The 23,733-nt window shown below is 48.0% G+C and overlaps 1 protein-coding gene and 1 long non-coding RNA gene across 10 annotated transcripts in view; one reads left to right on the top strand and one right to left on the bottom strand.

Annotated features, from left to right (window-relative positions):
* The window catches only part of GRAMD1B (GRAM domain containing 1B), a 260,267-nt gene that overhangs the window by 91,201 nt on the left and 145,333 nt on the right, over positions 1 to 23,733 (bottom strand). Inside the window, exon 1 of one of the 9 annotated variants that reach the window (XM_043481181.1) lies at positions 9,633 to 9,669. The exons of 6 other annotated variants lie outside the window; for them this stretch is intronic. Coding sequence is in view for 1 of the 3 variants with exons in the window: in XM_043481176.1 (XP_043337111.1) it covers positions 9,087 to 9,109 (23 nt within the window). In the remaining 2 variants the exon portion in view is untranslated. 2 more of the 9 variants (XM_043481176.1, XM_043481174.1) reach the window with 2 other exon arrangements.
* On the top strand, positions 8,259 to 12,212 carry LOC122449532. Its single transcript, XR_006271966.1, has 3 exons — positions 8,259 to 8,364; positions 8,795 to 8,989; positions 11,399 to 12,212. It is a non-coding gene; the product is annotated as an uncharacterized LOC122449532 (long non-coding RNA).

Genomic DNA, 23,733 nt, shown 5'->3' with positions numbered 1-23,733 from the left:
TTACGTAACGTCCTCATGGTTAACTGGATGGTGACAAGGTTTTAAGTACTCTTCTTTGTCTTTGCGACCCACGGACTGCAGCCTGCCAGGCTCCTCTGTCCAGGGAATTCTCCAGGTAAGAATACTGCAGTGGGTAACATTCCCTTCTCCAGCAGATCTTCCCAACCCAGGGATGGAACCCATGTCTCCTGCGTTGCAGGTAGATTCTTTACTGTCTGAGCCACCAGAGAAGCCCAATGTTCTAATGGGTAACTGGCTGGTGACAATGTTTAAGTATTCTTCCTTAAGTTGCACAAATATATTAATATACTTTTTTTCACATGCATGATATACTTTATAAATAAAGAAGAAAAAAAATTTTTTTTAAGTAAACCCTGACCCAGCCCTGAAGTGACAGCCACCAGAACAGATGATAGGATTACAGCTCACCCTGCGGGGGTGAGTGCACTGGAAAAAACTATTCTACTGCATGACTGAAGGACAGAGGGAGCACCACCACCAAGAAAGGCTGTCCCACCTGCTCTGCAAACCTCTGCTGAAATGCAAAGTGTAAAGCATTTCTACCAAATAAACACTTTTCATACCATCCTCAAGCAGTAGAGTATGGAGGTTAAGGGCACAGGCTTTAGAGCTAAGCATCTTTCATTTTATTCCAGTTCTGCCACTTACCACGTGGTCTCAGGCCTGTGATTTAAACCTCTCTGAGATTCAGTTTCCTCACCTGTAAAATGGGGTGAGTATCACCTTTCCTGTAGGGCTACGTGAAGCTTATTATGAGAATTGTTTAATGGAAAGTTCAGAGCAGTACTCTTGCTGTAATTTCTCACGCTATTCTTCACACACGCTACCAAACTTATTCCAGTTCTTGGCCCCGGAGCAGCTCACCCTCCAAGTTGGAAAATGCATTCCCATGCTTGGGTCACCCCGAGCCTGAGGGCTTCTAACAAAGTGAGACAGCAAGCCCTCAGCCTCGGCCTCTCTTTGGAGGCGGTCGGCAGGTGAGCCCCGACTTGCCTCCGAACCTTCAGCTCTGTTCTGATCTCTTCATCCGTCAGGCCCTCATTCTGGTTCTGTGACCCACTTCTTGCTTCTTCCCTGCCTGAGAGATCTGCCACACCCGCTTGAGATCTCAGTGGCCTCCATCCTTCAAAGATCAACTCACATCCCACCTGCTCCATTCAGCCGTTCTCCACTGATTCTGCCCATGACTACTCTTCCCCATCTCCATTCCTGCACATCATTAGTGCTTATAATTCATATCATTAAATGTCTTCATAAATTATCTTGGAATATTTCTCTACCTTTTCATAGGTATTAGTCTTCTTTCTTCTTATGGGCAAAGACCTGTCTTCCAACTGCTTTGTAACTGGGCTCTGGAGTCAGACCGCCATCTTGAGCAATTTTGGGCTGTGTGATCTTGGAACAATCATTTTACCTCTCTGTGCCTTAGTTACTCATTTGTAAAACCTACATAATAATAGTACAAAGCCCACATAACGGCCATGAGTTAATATACAGAAAACACTTAGGCTCCTCTGTCCATGGGATTCTCCAGGCAAGAATACTGGAGTGAGTTGCAGTGCCCTCCTCCAGGGGGTCTTCTTGACCCAGGAATCGAACCTGCATCTCTTACATCTCCTGCATTGCCAGTAGGTTCTTTACCACTAGCGCCACTTGGGAAGAATTATTATATAAGTACTAGCTATTATTCAGAGAAGGCAATGGTACCCCACTCCAGTACTCTTGCCTGGAAAATCCCATGGATGGAGGAGCCTGGTAGGCTCCAGTCCATGGGGTTGCTAAGAGTCAGACACGACTGAGTGACTTCACTTTCACTTTTCACTTTCATGCACTGGAGAAGGAAATGGCAACCCACTCCAGTGTTCTTGCCTGGAGAATCCCAGGGACAGGGGAGCCTGGTGGGCTGCCGTCTATGGGGTCGCATGGAGTCAGACACGACTGAAGCGACTTAGCAGCAGCAGCAGCTATTATCATTAACATCTTTACCATCATCACTATTACTATTAAGGTGCTTAGAACAAGACGGCTAGCTAGGACGGAGCCAGTAAAAACATCACTTCATTGTACTTGAGTGGCATCTTTTTTTGCCTAAACTAGGGGCAAACTTTGTGTCAAGGGCCAGGTGATAATTATTTCAGTTTTGGGGGTCACAGATCTTTGTTACAACCCCTTATCTCTGATGCTAAGGCATGAAAGCAGCCACAGACAATGCATAAACAAAGCTTTATTCATGAACACTGAAATCTGAATTTCATAATTTTTACATGTCATGAAACATGACTCTTCTCTTGATTTTTTTCAACCATTTAAAAACAATTTTATGAACACCAAAAACATTCTTAGCTTGCCATCTGTATAAAAACAGGCAGCAAGCTGAATGCGACTCTTGGCATTCACACAAGGTCACACAGGGTCCTCCATGGTATCGCAAATTAAGGCCCTTGTTCTACAGGCGGTAAGAATACATTGTGAGGTTTTGAGCAAGCGTGCGCCCACACCCACACTCTCATAAAAACAGCTGCGGTGGGCATCACTGGTGTCAAAATACCTCTCTTGCTACCATCAGAGGCCTACATCTCCTGGCTTTCCTGCAGCCAGGCCGGGCCACGTGACCAGATCTGGCCAATGCACCAGAAGGGCAATGACAATGTATTAGCTTCCAAGGGGAAGCATTCCAGAGGCATGCTCCCTTCCCTTGCAGTGCTTGCGGAGGAGGTGCCAGGAGATTCTACAGCCTGGATCACGGAGCTAACCACACGGAGGATGGATCCCTATAGAGTTTTCCAGAATCTCGGGAGGACATGGACGGTCAAAAACTAACTTACAATGAGAGCTGAGGTGCTGCGTTTGCGGGTCGGGGGTGGGGTGGTGGTTGTCATCACGGCATAACCTAGACAATCCAGTTTAATTCGACAGCTTTCTGCAAATACCCACCGAAGAACAGCACTAAGGATAAGTAAACACAAAAACATCTAGCCAATACCTCACTTATCATATGCTTTCTTCTTGATGGCTCATTGAGGAGACCAATGCCCAGACTTCTGGACAACTGAGCAAGAGATCAGAAGTATTCTCTTCCTCAAGTTCTGTCATGAGAAACACTAAATCATCTCTTCCAGCAGTAAGAGTCAATGACGACAAGTCTCGGAATAGCCAAGAAGAAGAGTTTCTAGCCAGCAGCAAAGACTCTCGAGTGCTCATCATCTGATTTGTTTGACATAATCTCTGCCATCCAGAGGCTTTCATTTTAATATAGTGAATCTCTTTCTTCCTAAGTAATAATGATGACAACAACAATGAAAAACCAAAACCAAAACAAACACAAGGCAAATAATGTTTGGTGCTGCTTATTTCAAGCCAGATGCAGTTTCCCAAAGTAGAAAAAAAAAAAAAAAAAAGAACCTGGGTAAGAAGAGGTGGGAAAGGCCGATCCTTTTAGGAAGTCTGCAGAGTCAGAAGATTTGGTCCTTGCCCTAAGCTCTCCTGATTACTCAAGGGATTTAATGTTTCTATGGCCAGTACTCAGTGCCCTGGAGTTACCAGACCATGGGAAAACACCAATTCTCCCATCTCACCAAGTAATAAGTAACTCTCACACTGTTAGCAAGAGGTGTACCTGCTGGGGGATGTTTGTAAATGAATATTTAATATTTTCAAGTGCAGGTTTATTTTCAGTGTCTCCTGCTGGCTAAAGAAGTGCGCCAATGGCCCACATCACAAGTGACCCGCTCTATGGGGACTGTGGCTGTTTTTTAAACCATTGATCAAAGAAAGCTGAGAGACCCTCTAATCTGCCCCGCACTGTTACTTAATCCCGCTTTCATGACAGCTACACCGGGGGCAAATGGAAGTCACCTACCAAGGTCACACAGCAGATCAAAAGGTGATGACAAGGACTTCCCTGGTGGTACAGTGGATAAGAATCTGCCTGCCAACACAGGGAACACGGGTTTGATCCCCAGTCTGGGAAGATCCAACAGGCCCATGAGCAACTAAGCCCATGTTCTAGAGCCCAGGAGCCACAACTATGCGAGCCTGCGTGCTGTAATTACTGAAGCCTGGGCGCCCAGAGCCTGTGCTCTGCAACAGGAGAAACCAATGCAATGAGAAGCCCATGCACTGCCAGAACAGTGGCCCCCTCTAATTGCAACTAGAGAAAGCCCTGTACCAGCAAAGACCTATCACAACCAAAAAATACACTAATTAAAAAAAAAATTTTAAGGTGGTGACGAGATTCAGACTTCTGAGTTGGCTTTCCAGAATCTCCAGTCACTAAGCGACCCCAATCTTGACGGCAGCTCACCTCCTGGTAAACTTGAGAAGAGCTGGGAAGCTCAGTTCTAGAGGGAGGGTGTCGAGGCCATGCCCAGGGTCCTCCTCCTCTACAGCAGACCTCACAGAAAAGACCTTGAAAGATAAATACACATCCTGATTATAACACTCCAGAAATTCCAAACTTTCCCTTACATCTAATTTAAATCCTCCTTGTTTCAACCCAGCCATTTCTTCTTTCCTGGGTCTAAACCAGAGCTGAAGAAGGAACAAGGCTCTATGTGTTAAGAGATTTGAAGAGAAGGCACTGGACCAGTGACCTTGTATCAAATAAAATATGGCTGGCCATGCATCGCCACGAAAGATGGAGGCGTGCAAAACAGACTCCCTTCTCAGTTACCTGGTAGGAACATAAGTGACTGGGTTCTCTCACATTCCTAAATAAACAGTGTGAAGCCACATGACTGCTTGCTCACCCAACTCAAACACAGAGATGAACTTGAAGCTTCTCTCCACTGTGGACCAAGACCTGGCCACAGAAATGCTTCCCCCAGTTACACGTCAAGACCTAGGCTCTGTCTCAGCTCTGTTTTTTTTTCACTGAATGTGATTCTTCCAGCGCACTGACTTTTCTGAAGGTCTGTCACAGCCCCTAACAGATGTGAGGACTAGGAATGTGAGGACAGAGAATCGAGACAGATGTCACTTCAGGCTGCCAAGTCCTGCGGAGGCCAAAACAATCTGTACAGGGAGCAGCCCCACCACACTGGAGACTTTTTTTAGTGACTGAGTTCCTAAAGCTCTGCAGGAATTAGGAACAGCTTTACATCACACATAATACAAAAAAAATTAACCACCACATAGAAGCTAAGGAGGACTGGTGAAGTGGTCTTTAAATAACTTCCTTAGTTTCCAAATTGCGTGTGCCGCAGTTCTGCTTGGGCACAGCCCTATCTATTTGTGTGTGTACCTCCTCTCCCAGGGGGGCTTCCCTGGTGGCTCAGATGGTGAAGAACCTGCCTGCAATATAGGAGACCCCGGGTTTGATCCCTGGGTTCGGGAATATCACCTGGAGAAGGGAATGGCAACTCACTCCAGTATTCTTGCTGGAGAATTCCATGGACAGAGGATCCCGGCGGGCTACATTCCATGGGGCTGCAAAGAGTCAGACACAACTGAGCGACTAACACACACTCTGCTCCCAATCTCCTCCATGCCAGCTTTACCTTGCTCACCAAGTTAACAGGAGATGGAATCACAGAATCATCCTTCAAGAGAGCCTAAAGCCCCTGGCCCAGGGAGAAGGAGGTTGAACTGCGGGGAGATTTCTAGCTCACGATCCAGCCACTTATCAATCACAGACATGTATCTTGATCAGCTTTGTCCAAAAGCACCCCCTGTGATAACCTCGTAACTCCAATAGGTGCAGTGTCAACGTGTACAAAGGACAACATCCACTCACCTAACACTGTCTGGCCTTCACACCACCAAGTGCCAATTACTCCAAGAAGTGTCTCTGCCACCCCAGATGAAGTCACTTCCAACCTCCTCTGAGTTTCCAGAGTGCTTGATGTGCACTGCTTTAGTATTTACTGACTTGCTCTGTAGGTTGTGTGTGTGTGCATGTGTTTGTGTTGAGGGGCATCAGGTCTCATTCTACTGGTGAGGCTAAGCCACAGGAAATGTCCTTTCATTTTTTCATCCCCCACAGTACCTGGGCACAGGGCCGTGAAAACAATAATCACTTGATCAGCATTTGTAGAATGAAGGGATGGATGAATTATGAATTTACAGACCTCGGACCCTGCTCTCTAGAGAAGTGGGTCTAGCCGGATACACTGTGCTGTTGCTGTGATAGCTGCAAAACTGAAATAATGGTCAAGCAAAAAGAGCTTTCGTTCTGGCTTTTCACCAACTAGCTGCAAGAACTTAGTCCAAACCCTTTATCGCTCTGTAGCTTAGTTTCCCTAGCTTGAAAATGGAGATGCCAGCCACTTCATGGCATTATAGTAAGGACTGGATGGGATAATGCATTTCCACACACTTTTAAAAGACTGATAAACTAACAACAACAACACAAAAGTAAGGCAAAGAGACAGCAAAATAGAAAAAAACCAGCCAATATGTACATGCTCAAATAGCTCTCAGTCATAGCCAACTCTTTGAGACCCTATGACCTGTAGCCTGCCAGGCTCCTCTGTCCATGGGATTCTCCAGGCAAGAATATGGGAGTGGGTTGCCATGCCCTCCTCCAGGGGATCTTCCTGACCCAAGGATTGAACTGGTGTCTTCTGCGCCTGCTGCAATGCAGGCGGATTCTTTACCCACTGAGCCACCTGGGGAGCCCATATATTCACATGTATATACATATAAAACAGAAGAAAGAACAAGTGAATCACTGGGGAAAATTCTTGCAAATCCAGAGCCAGACTCATATCTGTACATCTTGAAGCAGGTTACTTAACCTCTCTGTGTCTATTTCCCTGCTTTGTGAAGTGCGGGCCTTAATTATAATTCTACATGACTTAATACATGTAAAGTGCTTAATATGGTGCTTGACACATGGTAAGCACTCAATACGTGTTAGTTAAATCACTAACACATAGCAGGCATTTCAGAAATGTGTCTAGAAATGGTTCAAACATTAGAGAGTTAATTCATTCCATCCTCTTCCATAGACAGAGAGTGTTACCCAAAACAAGGCAGCAAAGGCATCTATCCCCTTGTTTCTGCCAAGTCCTGCCATTGGGAGAGCAGAGAGTACCCTGACACGGGATCCTACCAAAGGGAGCTGCATCTCCAGCCCAGACATCCACAGCAGAACTACAGGGTCTGGCCCCAGGGCCAAAACGGACCGATAAATCTGTACCTAATGAGATGGTGAATCACGGGGTCTGAGAGTCCCCGGGGCAGATACACACACACATGCACACCATTTCCCTATCCTGCTAACATTATACTTGGCTGAAAAGGACAAGGTTACCCCAATTATAGTTCCCAGACTAACACTGCACTCTGGTTGAAATGCATCAAAAGATACTGGAGGCAGATTTTTAAAGGCAAACATTTCTGCATGTCCCCAAGGGACCAGCCCCGGCTGGGCAGAGAAGCACTCTGCGTTAAAGTGATGTCTCATCTTGAATGACAGCCAAGCACACCTTGGCCCCGACCCTGGCGTGCTGACAGCAGGGATGCAGGGGAAGCTGAGTGACCTCCGTGACGAGCCAGCGTCCCTGCTCTCCGGGCAGCACCCAGGCTCGCCTTGGAGGCCTCATGCAAGTCATGGGCCCAGTTCGGCTCTGCAGAGGAATACGGGGCCAGCTCTGGATGCTGACTGGGCCTGCTAACCCTGCCAACCCAGGAGGAACAGGGAACCCGGCCCCAAGAAAGCCAGGGCTGGAGAGGCACCATGGTACCCCCACCTCCCTTTCTCAAACTCAGAGGGGGCTTTCCTTGCGCACAGAAGCCAATACACGAGCAAGTGAAACCAAACGCTGAGGAGCAGAAGCTACAGGCTGGGTGGTCACTGCTGTGTACCACTGCTCCAGACCTCACAGTTATGAAGGATTAAGCTGGCAGAAACTAAGATCCTCCACTTCCCTTCCACAAAGTATCTTTTCTAAAGTATCTTTTCACTGAAGGACCCTCTTGCCTAAAGGAGGAGGGCTAGCCTAGACCGACTCTTTCGGGGTTTAAGCTGGGGTAGTGGTGGTGTTGGGAGAGGGGGTGGTTCTGCAAAGCCAGATGTGGCCAAGAGCCAGACCAGGACTCTGCACTAAATATCTCAATACCCACCCCAACTCTGACACTCACCCTCCATTCCAGAGAGGTGACCCAACACCACCCCACCCAGGACCTCTGGCCACAGGGAGCACTCCCAAGCCTTCTTCTCCTCCCACCTCCACAGCCTTCAAGGAGAAGCTCCATCTCCAGCCAGGGAGTCTTCTTCCTCGGAGCTGCACACGCCACCTTTCAGGGAATGGCGAAGTTTTCCAAGCAAAATCTCCAGTTGCTCAACCAGAGAAAAAGCCAATTCACCCACCCATCTGATTCAAAGGAGAAGAGGGAGAGGTAAGGGTTTTATTTTTAAAATGGAAGGCAAAAATATTCTGAGGACTTTGGCGGCTATAATACAGATACCCACACCCCAAGCAAAAGGAAGAAGGGCTTGCAAAGCCCCAAGGTGTGTCCACGGTGGGCAGCAGGCACATCTGAGGTTAGAACCTGCAGCGCCCCCCTGCCCCCCGACTCTCTTCTCAGAGAGAAGCCTCTAAGAGGTCAGAGACTGCTCACCAGGGGTAAGGGTGCCCAAGGAGCAGGGGGATAAGGGCCCCCTTTCTTTACCTGTTGGGTAAAGAAAGTCTGCACCACCAGCTTAATGCGGACATACAGGATACTGTGAAAGCTTTCTTTCTTTATCCAGTTCCCTCAGCGTTAGCCAGCCCTCGGCCCCCTCGAAGTTGGAGCCTCTTTTTCAGCTGTAGTTTGATTCTCTCCACAGCCCCTCAACTTCCACCAAACGCCTCCCCCAGGAGGAGGCTGGCAGAAAATACTGCAGCGGTGCAGAAGCTGGGGGGTGTGCGAGAGGGCAACCCAACTTCGCAGAGTGTGTGGACCCCACCTTCACCCCTCGATACCCAGCTCCAGCTCGGAAGAGGGGGCCTATCTGAAGGAGACCTCTCTTGAGGACACTGAGGTGCTGGGGGAGAGCAGGGAGCTGGGGGGGGGGGCAGGAAACACTGGGGTGAAGAAAGACAGCGGCAGGGGGAGCCGCCTGTCCCTGCTCTACTCACCAGGACAGCTTGAATCCTTTCATTAGTACAGTCACGATAATCCACTGACCGTGTCCTTAGCATCCCGGGCACAGCTCCGAGGGTCCCAGGACATATTTGAAAAGATGACGAAGTCCCAAAAGAACAGAATCCCATGAAATGTGACTTGAACCCAGAAAGAGAAAGGCAAGAGAGAGAAACAGACACAGAGAGAGAGACAGAGAGAGAGAGAGAGAGAGGCAGCGCCAGCCAGAAGAAGTATTCCACTGTTTTCTCTCCCTCCCTGTTCCCAGCTAAAAGCTGGGCGAAAAGGCAAAGGACAGTTTCTGCAAACCCAGCCCGGGGCCGGAGCTGCCTGCCCGCCCGCCCGAGCGGCCGCTGCCACTGCCAGTTTCTGATGAGGATGGGCACGGCTGGCAAGGCTGCAAAACAAACCCTGGAGTTGCTGTCAACAGGCAGGCTGGCCAGCTACCCTCCCGCCCTCTCCTCAAGCCGGCTAGGAACAGCCTAGGGAAAGGACCCCAAGCAGAGCCCCGGGAGGAGAGCAAAAACAAGTAGAACCTGCACCTCTCTTCCCCCAGGCGGCAGCTCCCGTAGCTCCATATAATCTCCTAATCAATGCAGTACCCAAGCAAAGCCCTGCCAGCCACTTCCGCCCATTTAAAGACACAGCACACGTTTTGTCCCAGGATGGCAGGATGGGACAGAAAGTCAGGGAGAGGGTGAGGGAGAGATGTGGGTGCCGGAGAAGGAAGAGGGCAGGGCAGAAACGTCTGAGGACAAGTGCTTCCCTGGGCATCCGTCAAAGGGTTAAAATGCCCCACGCCCGGAGTGGGAGGGGGGGCACGGCACCCAGGCTCTCGTAAGCCCGAAGCTGAAGCTGAGCCAACTTAAGAGGCCAGGTGCCTTGGTGTCCTAAGGCAGGTGAGCTGCCCAGGACCACCTTAAATAGAGTCCTCACCCTTCCCCAGCAAGGCGGGGCAGGCACAGCGCTATGAGCTCCCAGCAGTTCACAGCACTCAGAACTCTTAGTTCTCTTCCCTGCTGGGGATGTCGCCTCTCCAGGCTCAGGATGAGGCAGCTCCCTGTGGTGGCCCAGCAGCGCCCCCAGTCACCTGGGGCCAGGAAACCTTTTAAGGTGGCCACAGAGGCCTGGTGCAGGATTTAAATATTTTATCATCATACAGGGCCCCATGAAGATTCAGACAAGACCCAGCATCAAGTGAGGAGGGACTGAGATTTTTCAACATCAACTCGAACACTGGACTCCCAGGAAAAGGAGACACAGCTCTTCTTACAATCCTCCAAGCTGAGGTCCAGGAGTTCCAGCCCCAGCAACTCCTCTGACCATGCCATTCCTTTTTGTCCTCCCCTAGATTACTGACTATCTGGGTCAGTAATGCGGATGGGTGAGAATGAACAAAGAGGAGATTAATTATGGCATAGCAACCGTCAACTGAACCATAATAAGGGTTTACCCTGTAACTTGCCCCAAAGCAATCAGGATATCCATTTGTGCTATAGGCACACCAACTACACTTGACCCTCTAAGGTGACACTTAAGAAAAACGAGAGTGCAGATAATTACTTGTTCATGACCTGCCTTCCTCCTTTTAGATGATCAGCTCCATGAAGGCAGGGGAAGTATATGGGTTCAGCTTTATCTCTCCAGTTGAGTAGGAATGCTTGCCCAGTAGGGGTCTGATCAGCCAGGGTTTAATTGAAGTGACCTCATTCAAACCTAATTCAAGCACTGTTGTCTCTCTCCAGCGTCCAGATGGTTCTGCAGAAATACTGGTAAAGATATCCTTGGGTGATGGAATTTCCCTCCATCCATAGTCCCCATATGGGACACCACACTGAAACACTTACAAGACTTCTGAAGACATCTGCGGTTGTATTTCTTAAGCTCCTTGAGCTTGTCCCTCAGCTATACTGTCATTCTAGATATTATAGGGATGCAGAAGATTCCAGAAGTGTATATAGTCCTCCTTTACAACCGAGATAATTATTCTGTCAAAGGACTTTCCGGACCTGTGACCCAGTCCCTAGGCTAATGTCACTTAGAGTACTCCACGAAGATAAGAATACTCTCATTCTGCCCATCAACTGCTCTGATCGCAGGTGACACATAAAACCTGGATCAAAGCTTTCCAAGTATTACATTAGAAACACTATCGCAACATTCAAATTTTTTAGCTTTGCCCTTTACCTATTATTTTTTAAACTCCCCTTTGCTTCACAATTATTAAGTGAGACTTTATTGAGGGCAAGTATTATCTCACTGAAACCTCATACAAATTATGAAGTAGTTAACTCTCATTATTTTCCAGGTAATACAGCTAATGGAGAGGTGCAAGACAAGACCTGGTAAACTAGAGTGTAGTGTCTTGATTTGTCTAATGCCAACCAACAAGCTGCAACCTTGGGATTTGAATGCAGGCATGGCCAACTCCAACATCCAGTCTCTCGATCATAATGTATGTTGATGAAAGAAAAATCTTCTCCATCATCAGACAAGCTGATGACAAGGGCTAACGTGCTCCCAGAACAAAAAGAATCCAGGCCACAGGTAAAAAGAAGACTAAATCAAGCTAGCTTCCTCTTCCTTTAACTGATGAGTTAGCTGGCTTGCATGTCACTGTGTGTATGTGATGTGAGGAGTACCCTGAGCTTCCTCATTCAGTATATGTTCCCTTACCTTCTCATAGAGGACAGTCTGTTTTGTATGTTTTGAAAAGTTCCCTGACAGGTAAATTGTCAGCACCAACGTAATTCTATATTAATCTGTGTATGATCAGGCAGATGCGTTAGACTCTCCTGTTTCTGCCTGACTGCAATCTGGCTGGCCACTCCTTGATACCCATATTTCAAGAAGGGCAAGAATTAAAAAAAAAAAAAAAAACTAAACTCAGAAGATTTCTATTTCTGGCAATATGGTAGACTAGATATCCTGATGGTCCTTCCCGCTAACAACTAAAAAATGCTGCATAAAATAAAACACTAACAAAGAGAGAAAAATTCTTTTAAAAAAGCTTGATGAGCTATCAAAACAGGAATATTCAGAGGCACAAATGTAGTGAGTGCAGAAACCCATAAAATCAAGGGACGCCTTGAGGATACATTTTTAGAACCTGTGGAACTGGGCTTCAGTTCTGATGGCCTCACAGAGCACGCTGGACAAGGGACAAAGTCAAAAGCCCACTTGTGTGAGGCCATTTCCTTCTCCAGGGGCTCTTCCCGATCAGGGATCGAAGCTGGGTCTCCTGCACTGCAGGCAGATTCTTTACCACTGAGCCACCAGGGAAGCCCTATGTGAGGCCAAAAGCCTGCTAATGTGAGAGGTGCAAGAGAAGACCCAGTAAAGCAGGTCCTGCTAACTAAACTCTCACCACAAGGGTGAACTTGAAAGACGTGGTGCTGCTGAGGATATAAGAGGAAAACTGTCTTCAACCTTGACAGTGAGTGAATGAGGAAGGAAAAACAATCTCCTCTGATAAGTCATAATTACAAACAGATCCTCACACAGATTGTTGCCTAAGAATTTCCTAAGCAACTCAGTAAAAAAAAAAAAAAAGAAAGTCCAGAAAAGGAAGGCTGTAACCACAGTAAGATTAAGAACATATGATCATCAGCATTGACCACAGAAAAGACAAGATTTTTCAGAGGAAGACTGCATAACATATGTAATTGGACTGTGTAATAACTGGACTTAATCAGAGTTTATTCTAAAAATTCTATAAATTAATAAGAAAAAAACACAATGAGAAAAATAGACAAACGATTTGAATAAGCACTTTCAGAAGAGGAAATGATCAATAAATATATGAAATGGTGCTCAAGTTTATGACTACTTAGGAAAATGCAAATTTAAACTTCAGTGAGATACCATCTCATACCCAGATGATTGGTAAAATTTTAAAAATCTAACAGGGACTTTCATGGTGGTCCAGAGGTTAGGACTTCACCTTCGAATGCAGAGGATGAGGATTTGATCCCTGGTTGGGGAGCTAAGATCACACATGCTTCATGACCAAAAAACCAAAACATAGAAACACTATTGAAACAAATTCAATGAAGACTTCAAAAAATGGTCCACATAAAAAAAAAAAAACGATCTTAGTAAAATAAAAAGTCTAACAATATCAAGGTTGGAATAATATCAAGGTTAGTCTGATTACCTAAGGCTCACATACTTCACACAGCACTGAATGTGACCACATGGTTTGCAGGGACCGACCAAACATTGGGGAAAAGTATCTATCAAAAACAGGAGGGAAAATTAACTGCTGTTTTCTTGATCTGGGATAGTATAACATGCCTGCATGCTCAGCTGCATCCAACTCTTTGCAACCCCATGGACTGTATGTAGCTCGCCAGGCTCCTCTGTCCATGGAATTCTCCAGGCAAGAATACTGGAATGGGTAGCCATTCCTTTCTCCAGGAGATCTTCCCAACTGAAGGATCAAATCTGCATCTCCTGTGTCTCCTGCATTGGCAAGTGGGTTCTTTACCACTGAGTCACCTGGGAAGCCCTAGTGTATAGCAATAGCATACATAAAATGTATCAATTACTGTCACATGCAAAAAAATGGATGAATCTCAGAAACAATGTTGAACAGAGGAAGTGAATCAATGAAGAATACCTACAGGATGATTATATATATATATATATAATATATAAAACACATAATAGATAGATAAAAGTGAAAGTGTTAGTTTTGCCCAAGTAACACTCAGTTTTGTCCAACTCTTTGTGATCCCATGGACTGTAGCCTGCCAGGATCCTCTGTCCATGGAATTCTTCAGGCAAGAATACTAGAGTGGGTTGCCATTCCCTTCTCCAGGGGATCTTCCCAACCCAGGGTGTCTTCTGCATTGCACCCAGGTCTCCTGCATTGCAGGCAGACTCTCTACCATCTGAACCACCAGGGAAGCCTGAGATAGACAGATTGAAGCCAGACATTTTATAGCCATATAGATAGAGAATTTGTATAGAGAGATACTCTGTACCCATAAAATGAAAAGTCAAGGGGATGACACGGCCAACATTTAGGGAGGTGGTCACCTCTGGAGGGTGGGAGGACAGTGTGGTCAGCAGGATGGGTAAGAGGTACCGCTGTGTTCACCTGGCACCAGCCTTCACCTATTTTTGTGAACAGACTTGATGAAAGGGCAGGACGGTGGTGGGGGAAGGGCTGACAAAGACAACCTTTTATGTTATATGCATTTTCCAAAATCTCAGTTCAAAAAATTGATCTCCCCAGTCACAAATATTCACAAGTTGGCTGCATGCCCAAGGTTCAGTTCACAGAAGAAGAAGGTTGGTTTACATGATTCTAAGCTTCTTGCTGCAGTGGTTCCTTCCAAATGTTACTGGGTTTGGAATGAAGGCTGGAAAAAAGTTCCTTTCTGATTTCAGCTGCCCTGGCTCCCTCCTGACCCCCAGGAGCCTGAGGTCTCACCCACCCTGGTGCTGTTCCTCTGCTAACCCGACAATATCACAACTGGACTTTCTGCGTCTTGTGTGAGTCGGGGCCAGAATGGTGAGAGGGGCCTTTCAACCAGAGCACACAGCTGGTGACCAATAACCGGACACCCAAGGCCCCCAGCCAAGGGACGCTTTGCATCTGTGAGCGAGAACTCAGCCCCATGACTCCCACCTCCCCACCGGAGGCTCTTTCCTCTTTCCGGCAGCAGACGCACATGCCTCCTCACGACCTTGGGAAGGCACTGGGAGTGGAGCGTATCTGGAGCAGAAAATAGATGGACAACGTGGTCCCCGCAGGCCCGCCTTCTCTCTTGCTCTCGGATCTGCCCCTGCTCCTGAGGAGTGCCGCAGTTGCAGGGTAGAGCCGCATGCCTCCAGGAGCTGGCAAAAACTGGGGCAGAGCAGTGCTGCAGTCACACGCTGGGGAAACAGAGAGCTCCGCGCTCAGGCGCCCAGAGTGTTATATTTAAGGAGCATTTTGGAGGTCAGGAAGCTAGTGGAGAGGAGCACTGGGGGGAGGGGGAGCCTCCTGAGCGCTTCGACAACTAGCCTCCACACCTCTCCCTCCAGCCAGAATTCCACACTGCGGTCAACAGAGGCTGTGTGAGGGGACGGCAGATGGCCAGAGCTGCGCCCATCAGGTGCTCCCCACCACTTCCCCGTCCCTCCTCCCTTCCTCCCCGCCCCCCTCCTCCACTTCCCCCCCTCTGCCACTATTAGTCACAGGCTCTGGGGTGACGGTGTGGGCTGCAGGCATTGGCCTTGCCTTCTGGTCTGTCGGCACCCAGCCTGGAGCCTCTTGAGCCCGCCCCACCCCTCCGGTGCACGGACCTCTGTCCTCAAGCCCCGCGGGCCACTCTAGGGAGGGGCGGCTCAGGCCAAGGAGTAACTGGGGTGGAGAGGCTCTTGGGGAAGGTCAGCCAGGCTCTGTTCGTTTGAAGGACGCTTCCTTCTGCCTCTGCACCCCAGGGATTTGCTTAGGTTGCTGGACAGACAGACTCACCTCCCCCCACCAACCCCAGCCTTCTTTGCCCCTCCTTCACAATCTGCTAATCCAGAAGGTTCCTCCAGGCAAACAACAAGATGGACAAGGTCAAAGCCAAGCTCTGGTAGGCTTCATCCCACCCCCTCTTCATCCAGACCAGAGAGGAGGGAGGGAGACGGGATGGAGGCGGGCGGCCAGGGCGTCCACACAGGGGTGTCAGTCCATGCGAGTTTCGGACGGCCTCCCATGCGTTAGGTCTGGGCTTCTCACAACAAAGCCAGTGAGGTGTGACTAAACCACGCGGGATGGAAGGAGAAACTGAGGCCCTGGGAGGCCTCGTTCTCATCCTACTCCCAACCCTGAGATCAGGTGGGGGTTGGTGAAGAGAGCAAAAGCTAGGGAGCAAAGCTCTGTGCCCAGGAATCACAAAGGCCGCTCTCCAGCCCAGGCCCCGCTCCCTCTCATCCAGGCCAGGACGGGAACTGCCTCCCCTGCTCTCCTGGGCACGGAGGCCAGTTAAGCCCTCCCTCCCTGTCTGCTGAAGCAGCTCTTGACATCCCCTCTCTGTGATTACTTCCCGGCTTGATGAAAGGAGACAGGACCATCCTGGGCCCCGCTCTGTATGGCAGTGAAAAAACCCCAAAGGGGACTGGCCTCCTGCTCTTTATCCTGCCTTCCACTTTTCCTCCGAAGTCCCTCCCTGCTTCCCAAATACCTGACTGCCTGACTCGGTGCTGCTTCACCTGTAGGGCTCCTTCATTAGGGGCTTCCATGGTGGCTCTGTGGTGAAGAATCCACCTGCTAATGCAGGAGTCGCCAGTTCGATCCCTGGGTCGGGAAGATCTCCTGGAGAAGGAAACGGCAACCCACTCCAGGATTTTTGCCTGGAGAATCCCATGGACAGAGGAGTCTGGTGGGCTTCAGTCCACAGGGTCACAAAAGAGTAGGACACAATTGAACGACTAAACAACAACAACTCTTTCATTAGCGGGTCCTGGATCACAACTCCTTCTGCTGCTAGACAGAAGGGCGGCCCCTAGGAGGTAAACGCCCTCCTATCACACCTTGGAGAAACCCCACCCCCCAGGAGAGGGGAACGTGGCCTCATTTCACTCCTCATTCTAATTACACTCATAACAAAAGGAAACCTGTCTGCTCCCAGATGGAAGAAACAAGGCATATTTCTATTTACCCCCGCTGCTCCTTCCTGGTTTATTCTCTGGAGAAATTCAGGGTGACTGATGGTGTCAGGGACCCTGGAGGATGCACATAAACTCAGGTTTTCTCAAGGAGGGAGCCTGAGCACCCATACACCCACAGCCAGCTGCTTCCTGCTCTCCTCCCACCAAATGGAGATTTCTCCTTTCTCAACTAAGTGACATATGAGAATTGCCATTAACAGACAGCTGAATCAAGTGTTAACTCATTTTCACAGTGGAAGTCTCCAGGCCAAGGACAAGACAAGAATCTCTTGCTGGCAGAGAAACTGCTTGCTTGCTGAGAAGGACCAGCAGAGAAAAGTTGCATTCTTAACTGACACGGGCCTGACACCAGTCCTGGAGATATGCTTTGTGGTTCAGTACAAGGATTCTGAAACCGGGACTTGAGTTCAAATCCGTATTGAACAAGCCGCGTGACCCTGAGCAAGTCGCTTACGCCTCGGCTCTATCTATAAAAAAGCGATGATGTCAACAATCCGTGACAATGACACAATGAGTGATATAATATAGAGTAAGTGCTCAACACTTTTTAACCCTTCTTTTGATTATTCTCAACCAGGGACCGCAGACCACCACTACCCACTGCAAAAGAACCACACTGCAAAAGAACCACATGCAAAAGAATCCATTTCTATGCTTCCTGATCTACTTTTTCTCCTTTGCCAAAGTTTCTCACGTTTCCTATTTTTTTGGAGATGTTTGGGTTGTTTTATTTTGTGATATTTCTGTTAGGTCAGTCAGCTATTTATTTATTCAACAATAACTATACTCATTGAGTGGCTAATGTGTTCATAACCCAGGCAAACCAAGATGATATTTCAATGATCAATCCGATATCATTCTTGAGCTCTAAAAGCTCATAAGCTAGTATGGAACACAAGGCATGGGTATTAAGTAGTTATATTAAATCTAACATAAAGTTTAAAGCAATAAGTCCCATTAGAGAGACACAGCTAATCAGAACGGCACAGTACTTCTGTTTTTCAAAATGAAGACAGGTTTGTAATCATTATGCCAATTTTTCAATCAACTAATGAGTAACGGTGAATGTTCTCAGCTAAACCTATATTAAATCTGTGATAATTATTTCTTGATTAGTATGGCCTTAAGTCAAAAGAGTTAGCCAGAAAAAGGATCCAATATTTGTCATCATCCTCTACGGAGACCAGAACTTCCTCTTTGCATGACACGTGTCTAGAAATAGGGCCTTCGGAACATATTGCTACGATCGCTGCCAATAAATACAGGTTTATTTGGATGGAGCAGGCTGTGTCTAGAAGGATGCATTCTGAAGTTTCACTTCCTACATCAGGATATTTTCTCATTAGCATCTTAAAGTTGAAAATTAAATGTTCAAAGATGATTCAGGCCGCTATACCTACGATATTCTCTTAAGATCACGATAGACAGGAGACTGCCATAATCATGAGTGAGCCTAAGAGCCCAGGTTGCAGAGGTCCTCAGGAAATGCACCTGTGTCCTCCCGTAACTCAGCCCCGAGTTATCTGTGCTGCTTCAGGAGCGCCCAAGTGCTGGCCCGCACCATGATGTATCCATGCAGATCCACAGACAAGTGAGAAAAATAAAGGCAATGTGGTTAAGCTCCCCAAAACTAAATATACTGAATTTTTAATTTTTAATAATTCATCCTTTTAAATTTTGTGTTTAAATCCTCACTAAATACCGGGTTGGCAAAAAGTTCATCTGGGTTTTTCCATAAGCTGGTACAGAAAATCCCAAACCAACCTTTTGGCCAACCCATCACAAATGGCAGTAGTGGTAGTTTCTACTTTTTAGTTCCATTTAGTCCTGTTGTTACCTTTTATGGGTTAAAAAAAAATATGTGGCAATTCTGGGTCAGTCCATCGACACTTTTCAATTTCTCTACAAAACCCACAAAGCTCAGACTATCCTATGAAGAAGGCCTTCTCAGTTCCAAGATCTCACACTGCACTTGAAAGAGAGTCTCCGCCTCGTAACTGCTGAAAAGCTTCTCCAGTCCAATCTCCAGTCCTAGGGGGCTATCTGGGTCACAGAGGTTCCTAATCTAGTCTTTTTTTTTTTAATTGAGATATAATTGACATATAACATTATGATAATTTCAGAAATACAACATAATGGTTCCATCTATGTAGGTACTAAAAAAGATCACTACAGTAACTCCAGTTAACATCCATCCCCACCCACATAGCTACAACTGTTCTTATAGGACCTAATCCAGGTCTGACTGTTTGAACAATGCCTTGGAGATAAGACTGTGCCTCTCAAATATACATGTATAAAAACTATAACCGCTCCCCTGGGCTCTCATACAAATTCCCAATTGTTCTTGAATACCTTCACCTCGATGTTCCATGGGCACCTCAGAGCCAGCACCAACAAATGAAACTCCACACCATCCTTCTACATCTCCCCCTGACCATGACCTTCTGAGCCTATTGCAATAGAAGGCACCACCCAGTCAGAGACTTGGAATTCATCCCACATGCCTTCTGTTCTGCCTCCCATTTAATTAGGCATAAAGTCACATCAGTTCTGGGGCTTTCCAGGTGGTGCTAGCGGTAAAGGACCCACCTGCCAATGCAGAAGATGTCAGAGATGCAGGTTCGATACCTGGGTCGGGAAGATCCCCTGGAGGAGGGCATGGCAACCCACTCCAGCATTCTCCCCTGGAAGATCCCATGGACAGAGGAGCCTGACGGGCTATAGTCCATGGGGTCACAAAGAACTGGACCCGACTAAAACAACTTAGCATATATGAGTGGGGGAAGACAGATGTGGAAAACATAAGTGTCAGAGATAGCACAAAATGAGGAAAATTCTAATGATCTGTCTATCTTGCAGTCAAAGAATACTTTTTCAAAAGCAGACCTGAGCCTATCTTAAATAAAGTCCTTCAACTGCTCCCAGTATTTACACAGGGCTAAGGCGGTCCTGATGGGTCAACTCCCACTTCCTTCTCCAGTTTCATCATCTGCCTCCCATCTTCCACACTCATCCTATGCTCCGATCAGGCACAACTACTTGCGGTGACCTGGGCTTTGCCACATGCTTCTGCCTCACGACTGTTCAGTGAACATCTCTGACGTGCAGGCATTTTACTGAAAGTATTTAATCCTCACAACAGTCCTGTGGGGGGACGATATCACCCTCATTTACAAAGGGAGAGACTGAGACTAGGAAAAGTCAGGATAACTCGCTCACGTTCACTGAGCCAGAAAGCATGGACTGCCAGCATTTGAACTCAGGCCTGTCCAGCTCCATATTATAACCAGACCATCTCTCTCCCCTTGTCCATGCAATAAACTCCCACCCATGCCTCAGATCAAATGTCACTTCCTTTAGAAAGCTCTGATGCCTGCACAGGCAACATCCAATAGTTCTTTCGTGCTTTCCTGGTGACTTGAGCTTCTATTACAACCCTTACTACCTTTGTACCATCATAATCTGTCTATTCATCTGTCCTCCCCAAGAACCCATGAGGAACAAAGTGCTCACAGTGATCCTGTGTTATTCATCAAAAACTTCCACATATTGAATCTCTGCGGGTGTATAATCGGCATTTAATAAACATTTGTTGAGTGAATGGATTAATGAATGCTTACCAACCTGTTTTCTCAAGGCTGAAATGGAAACTCTTAGGACACAATTTATCATCTACTTATGTTAACAGTCATGTCAGGACATCCGCTGACCCCAGTCTGAAACTGCAACCTTAGAAAAAGAGTAGCACCATCTCAATGCAATAATGCAGACTCCCAGAGATGAAGTCACACCTCTAAAAGCCTGCCTCCAGGAATTGAATATAGTCTAAATAGGCAGGGCTCTCATCAAAAGTGACCACCCCTTCTACTAAAAGTTATTTCAGTGGCGGGTAATTGAACCCAAGTGTGGAGGACAGAGGAGCGTGGTGGGCTATAGACCATGGGATTGCAAAGGGTCGGACACGATTTAGCAACTTGACCACAACAATAAACTGAATCCAATATATTGGGAGCTGAAGGGATCCAGGGGAACAGGATATCAGATATTACAGAGGAAAGGTAAGGGAAATGGATTTACAGCTATTTAGACATTTTAAGGTCTTCCCAGGTGGCTCAGAGGGTAAAGAACCTGCCTGCCAATCCAGGAGATGCAAGAGACTTGGGTTTGATCTCTAGGTAGGGAAGATCCCTGGAGAAGGAAATGGCTATGCACTCCAGTATTCTTGCCTGGGAAATCCACGGACAAAGGAGCCTGGTGGGCTACACTCCACGGGGTTGCAAAAGAGTCAGACACAACTTAGTGACTAAACAATAACAAGACATTTAAGAATGACATCCACATCATATTAAATCAGTTACCAGTGAGTCACATCACGAAATTTTACTCCAGGGTTCCTGCATGTGCACAACACCCTCCAGTGTCAGCGTGTCAACCACAACGTACAGGTTTTCTTTGTAGCTGGGTTGCAAAATCCAAGCAGACTCTTTATGGGAGTTAAAAGAGTTTTAAATTTTCCTGAGTTATGAGCCCTCTGAGATCTGATGAGAGCTGTGGATATTCTTTCCAGAAAAATACAGAGATAGGAAATTCTGCCTACAAATGATTGAGGCTCCTGGACCCTCTCCTCAAGTCCATCCAAGGACCTTAATGGTTCAGGGACCCAGACTGAAAACACTTGAACTACACTCCCCCTGAAAGATTTGGGTTAGAAAAGGTTAAAGAAAAAGAATCAACGCTAGGGTTAAATGTTGTCTGTTTCCTTGACCAATCAGATTCCCTCTTGTGGTCAAGGTCCTGAACACAAATGTTAGCCCTCAGGAACGGTTCAGCTCCAAGGTCTGTTTTTTTTTTTTTTGCCTGATTAGATAATCCACAATCTAGACAAAGGAAGGACAAGAACCCGAGAAAAATGAATCCTATTCCGTTTCTACCTCCATAGGCAAATGCAAACACAGATCTCCAAACTAACTGTGGAATCACTCCCCCACCCCCGCAAACCACACCTTTCCCAGAGCACTCACCACCACAGACCCTTGAGAGCCGGCTGAGTGATCCCAAACCACTTACAACTGGAAGAGGTAGTTGACTAGCAGGTTTCTAAGAGGTAAGCCTGACGAGAGATGACACTTGACATCACAGAGAGCAGCCAGACAGCAAACTGCTTGGAACACACTGTTTTGGATCCAGACACAGTTGCAGATGCCTGCTCCCGCGGCTGCCACAGCACACAGCTAAGGGGGTGCAGCACCTTGCACTATGCATGCTCAATGTGGCTGCTCAAATGATTGTGGAAGGAAGGAAAGAGACAGGAAGGGTGGGGGGACTGAGGGGGGCAATGTGGTCCACGAATCCAGGGAGGCCTGTTCTCATTCAGTTTTGCTCTTCCTAGCTCCTGTCTGCAAGAAAAAGGAAGTTTTTGACAGAATCTAAGCTCATTAAAACAACACATGCATGTCATTTTCACCATTATGCAGATGAGGAGATGAAAGCCCAGAGAGGTTAAGTAACCTGGATCAGAGCACACAGCATGTGGAAGTGGGAAGAAAAGGCTGAGAACTCAGCGGAGCTGAGACGCATCCTAGCTGCTTTAACACATTACTGCCCACAGCATCGTTGCTGGCTGGCGCTCCTATCTCCCTCTCTCTTCCATATGCACATGGGGTACCCAACCTGCTCCAGAAGTCTGAGCCTCGTCCAATCTTCCATCTCGGAGAGAAAGGAGACCCTGCCATCGGCCAAAGAGGAAAGGCCCCCAAACCAAGCCCTGAGATGTTCTGGAAGGACCACAGGGGCTTACACACTCAGCTTCCTTAGCCCCCCATCCACCCTTAATGGCTCAAGCTCCTTCTTTGGGAAAAAAACACACAGAAAAACAAATTGCAAATTGCAAGCAGGAGTCAGGAGAGATTAGAAAGCAATCTCAGGGACGCCCTCTAGCGCCGACAGCGTCCCCACGACACAGCAGCGGGCGTGATTCCCTGGATGCCCAGGGCCGCACTTCCATTGGGGCATCAGACGAGTGGTGGGAGGGGCAGCCGCCACCTCCACCACTCAGAGCCAAACCCCTCGCCAATCCCAAGGCCAACGTTTGCTGCAGGATGACAGGCAGTCTCTGCTCTCAAGACTGTCCAGCCCACGCCGACCCCACCCGGGCCTTATACAGCAGGCCTAGGGAAGAGAGGAGCAAAGGAAGGTGAAACGAGAGAGTCGAGGTGGCACAGATGGGCTAAGACAGCACTGCGGTGCGGGGAGGAGGCAGGGAGAACAAGGGAGAAGGGTGACGGAAAAGACACAGGATAAAGGTCAAGCAAAACCGAGGCAAAGCTAACAAGATAGACAACACGCACACACACGGGTCAGCCCAATCACAGCTACAGGTCACCGCCCCCACCCGCCAGGCTTCCAGGCACACAGAGGTGGGGCGAGTGCCCTGGAGCGCCCGGCCTTCCCCCCCTCCCCAGGTCCTCACTATCGCACCATTTCCCTCCGCTCTGATGCGGCCCCTGGATGCTCTCCCGGAGGGATGGGCTGAGGGACAGGAGGGGAGAGAAAAGTGAACCGAAGGTAGAACTCGCCAAGCGAAGCCACTTACGCACAGTGCGGCCGGCAGCATTTCCATCCTACCTTTGCTGTCGCCATATCAGCCGGCTCCATGATCGCGGCTTGGCCTAAGGGGCAGCGGCGCCGTCCAGAGAGAAAAGGCAGAGTCACAAAGGTCCACCCGGAAAGAACAGACTGCCCCTCTGAAGGTCAGGGGAAATGAGAGGCCTGTTTCCAAGCTTTGGCCCCGGGACCTCCTCCGCTGGGGGCGGAGAGCAAAGAGCCTTGGGGTCCCCCCCGCACGTTGGGGGCCTGCCCCTGTTCCCACAGACGCCCACTTCGGGCTGAGTCAGGGGGCCCTTCTTCCCAGGAGTTAAGTGCAGGTCTCGCCAGGGCTCCCCCTGCTGGGGGAGAGCTCACAGAGATGAAGGCCCTGCCCTCCCATCA

Source organism: Cervus canadensis, chromosome 11, assembly GCF_019320065.1.
Source record: "Cervus canadensis isolate Bull #8, Minnesota chromosome 11, ASM1932006v1, whole genome shotgun sequence".
Taxonomy (NCBI): domain Eukaryota; kingdom Metazoa; phylum Chordata; class Mammalia; order Artiodactyla; family Cervidae; genus Cervus; species Cervus canadensis.
This window is presented reverse-complemented; position numbering and strand designations above follow the sequence as displayed.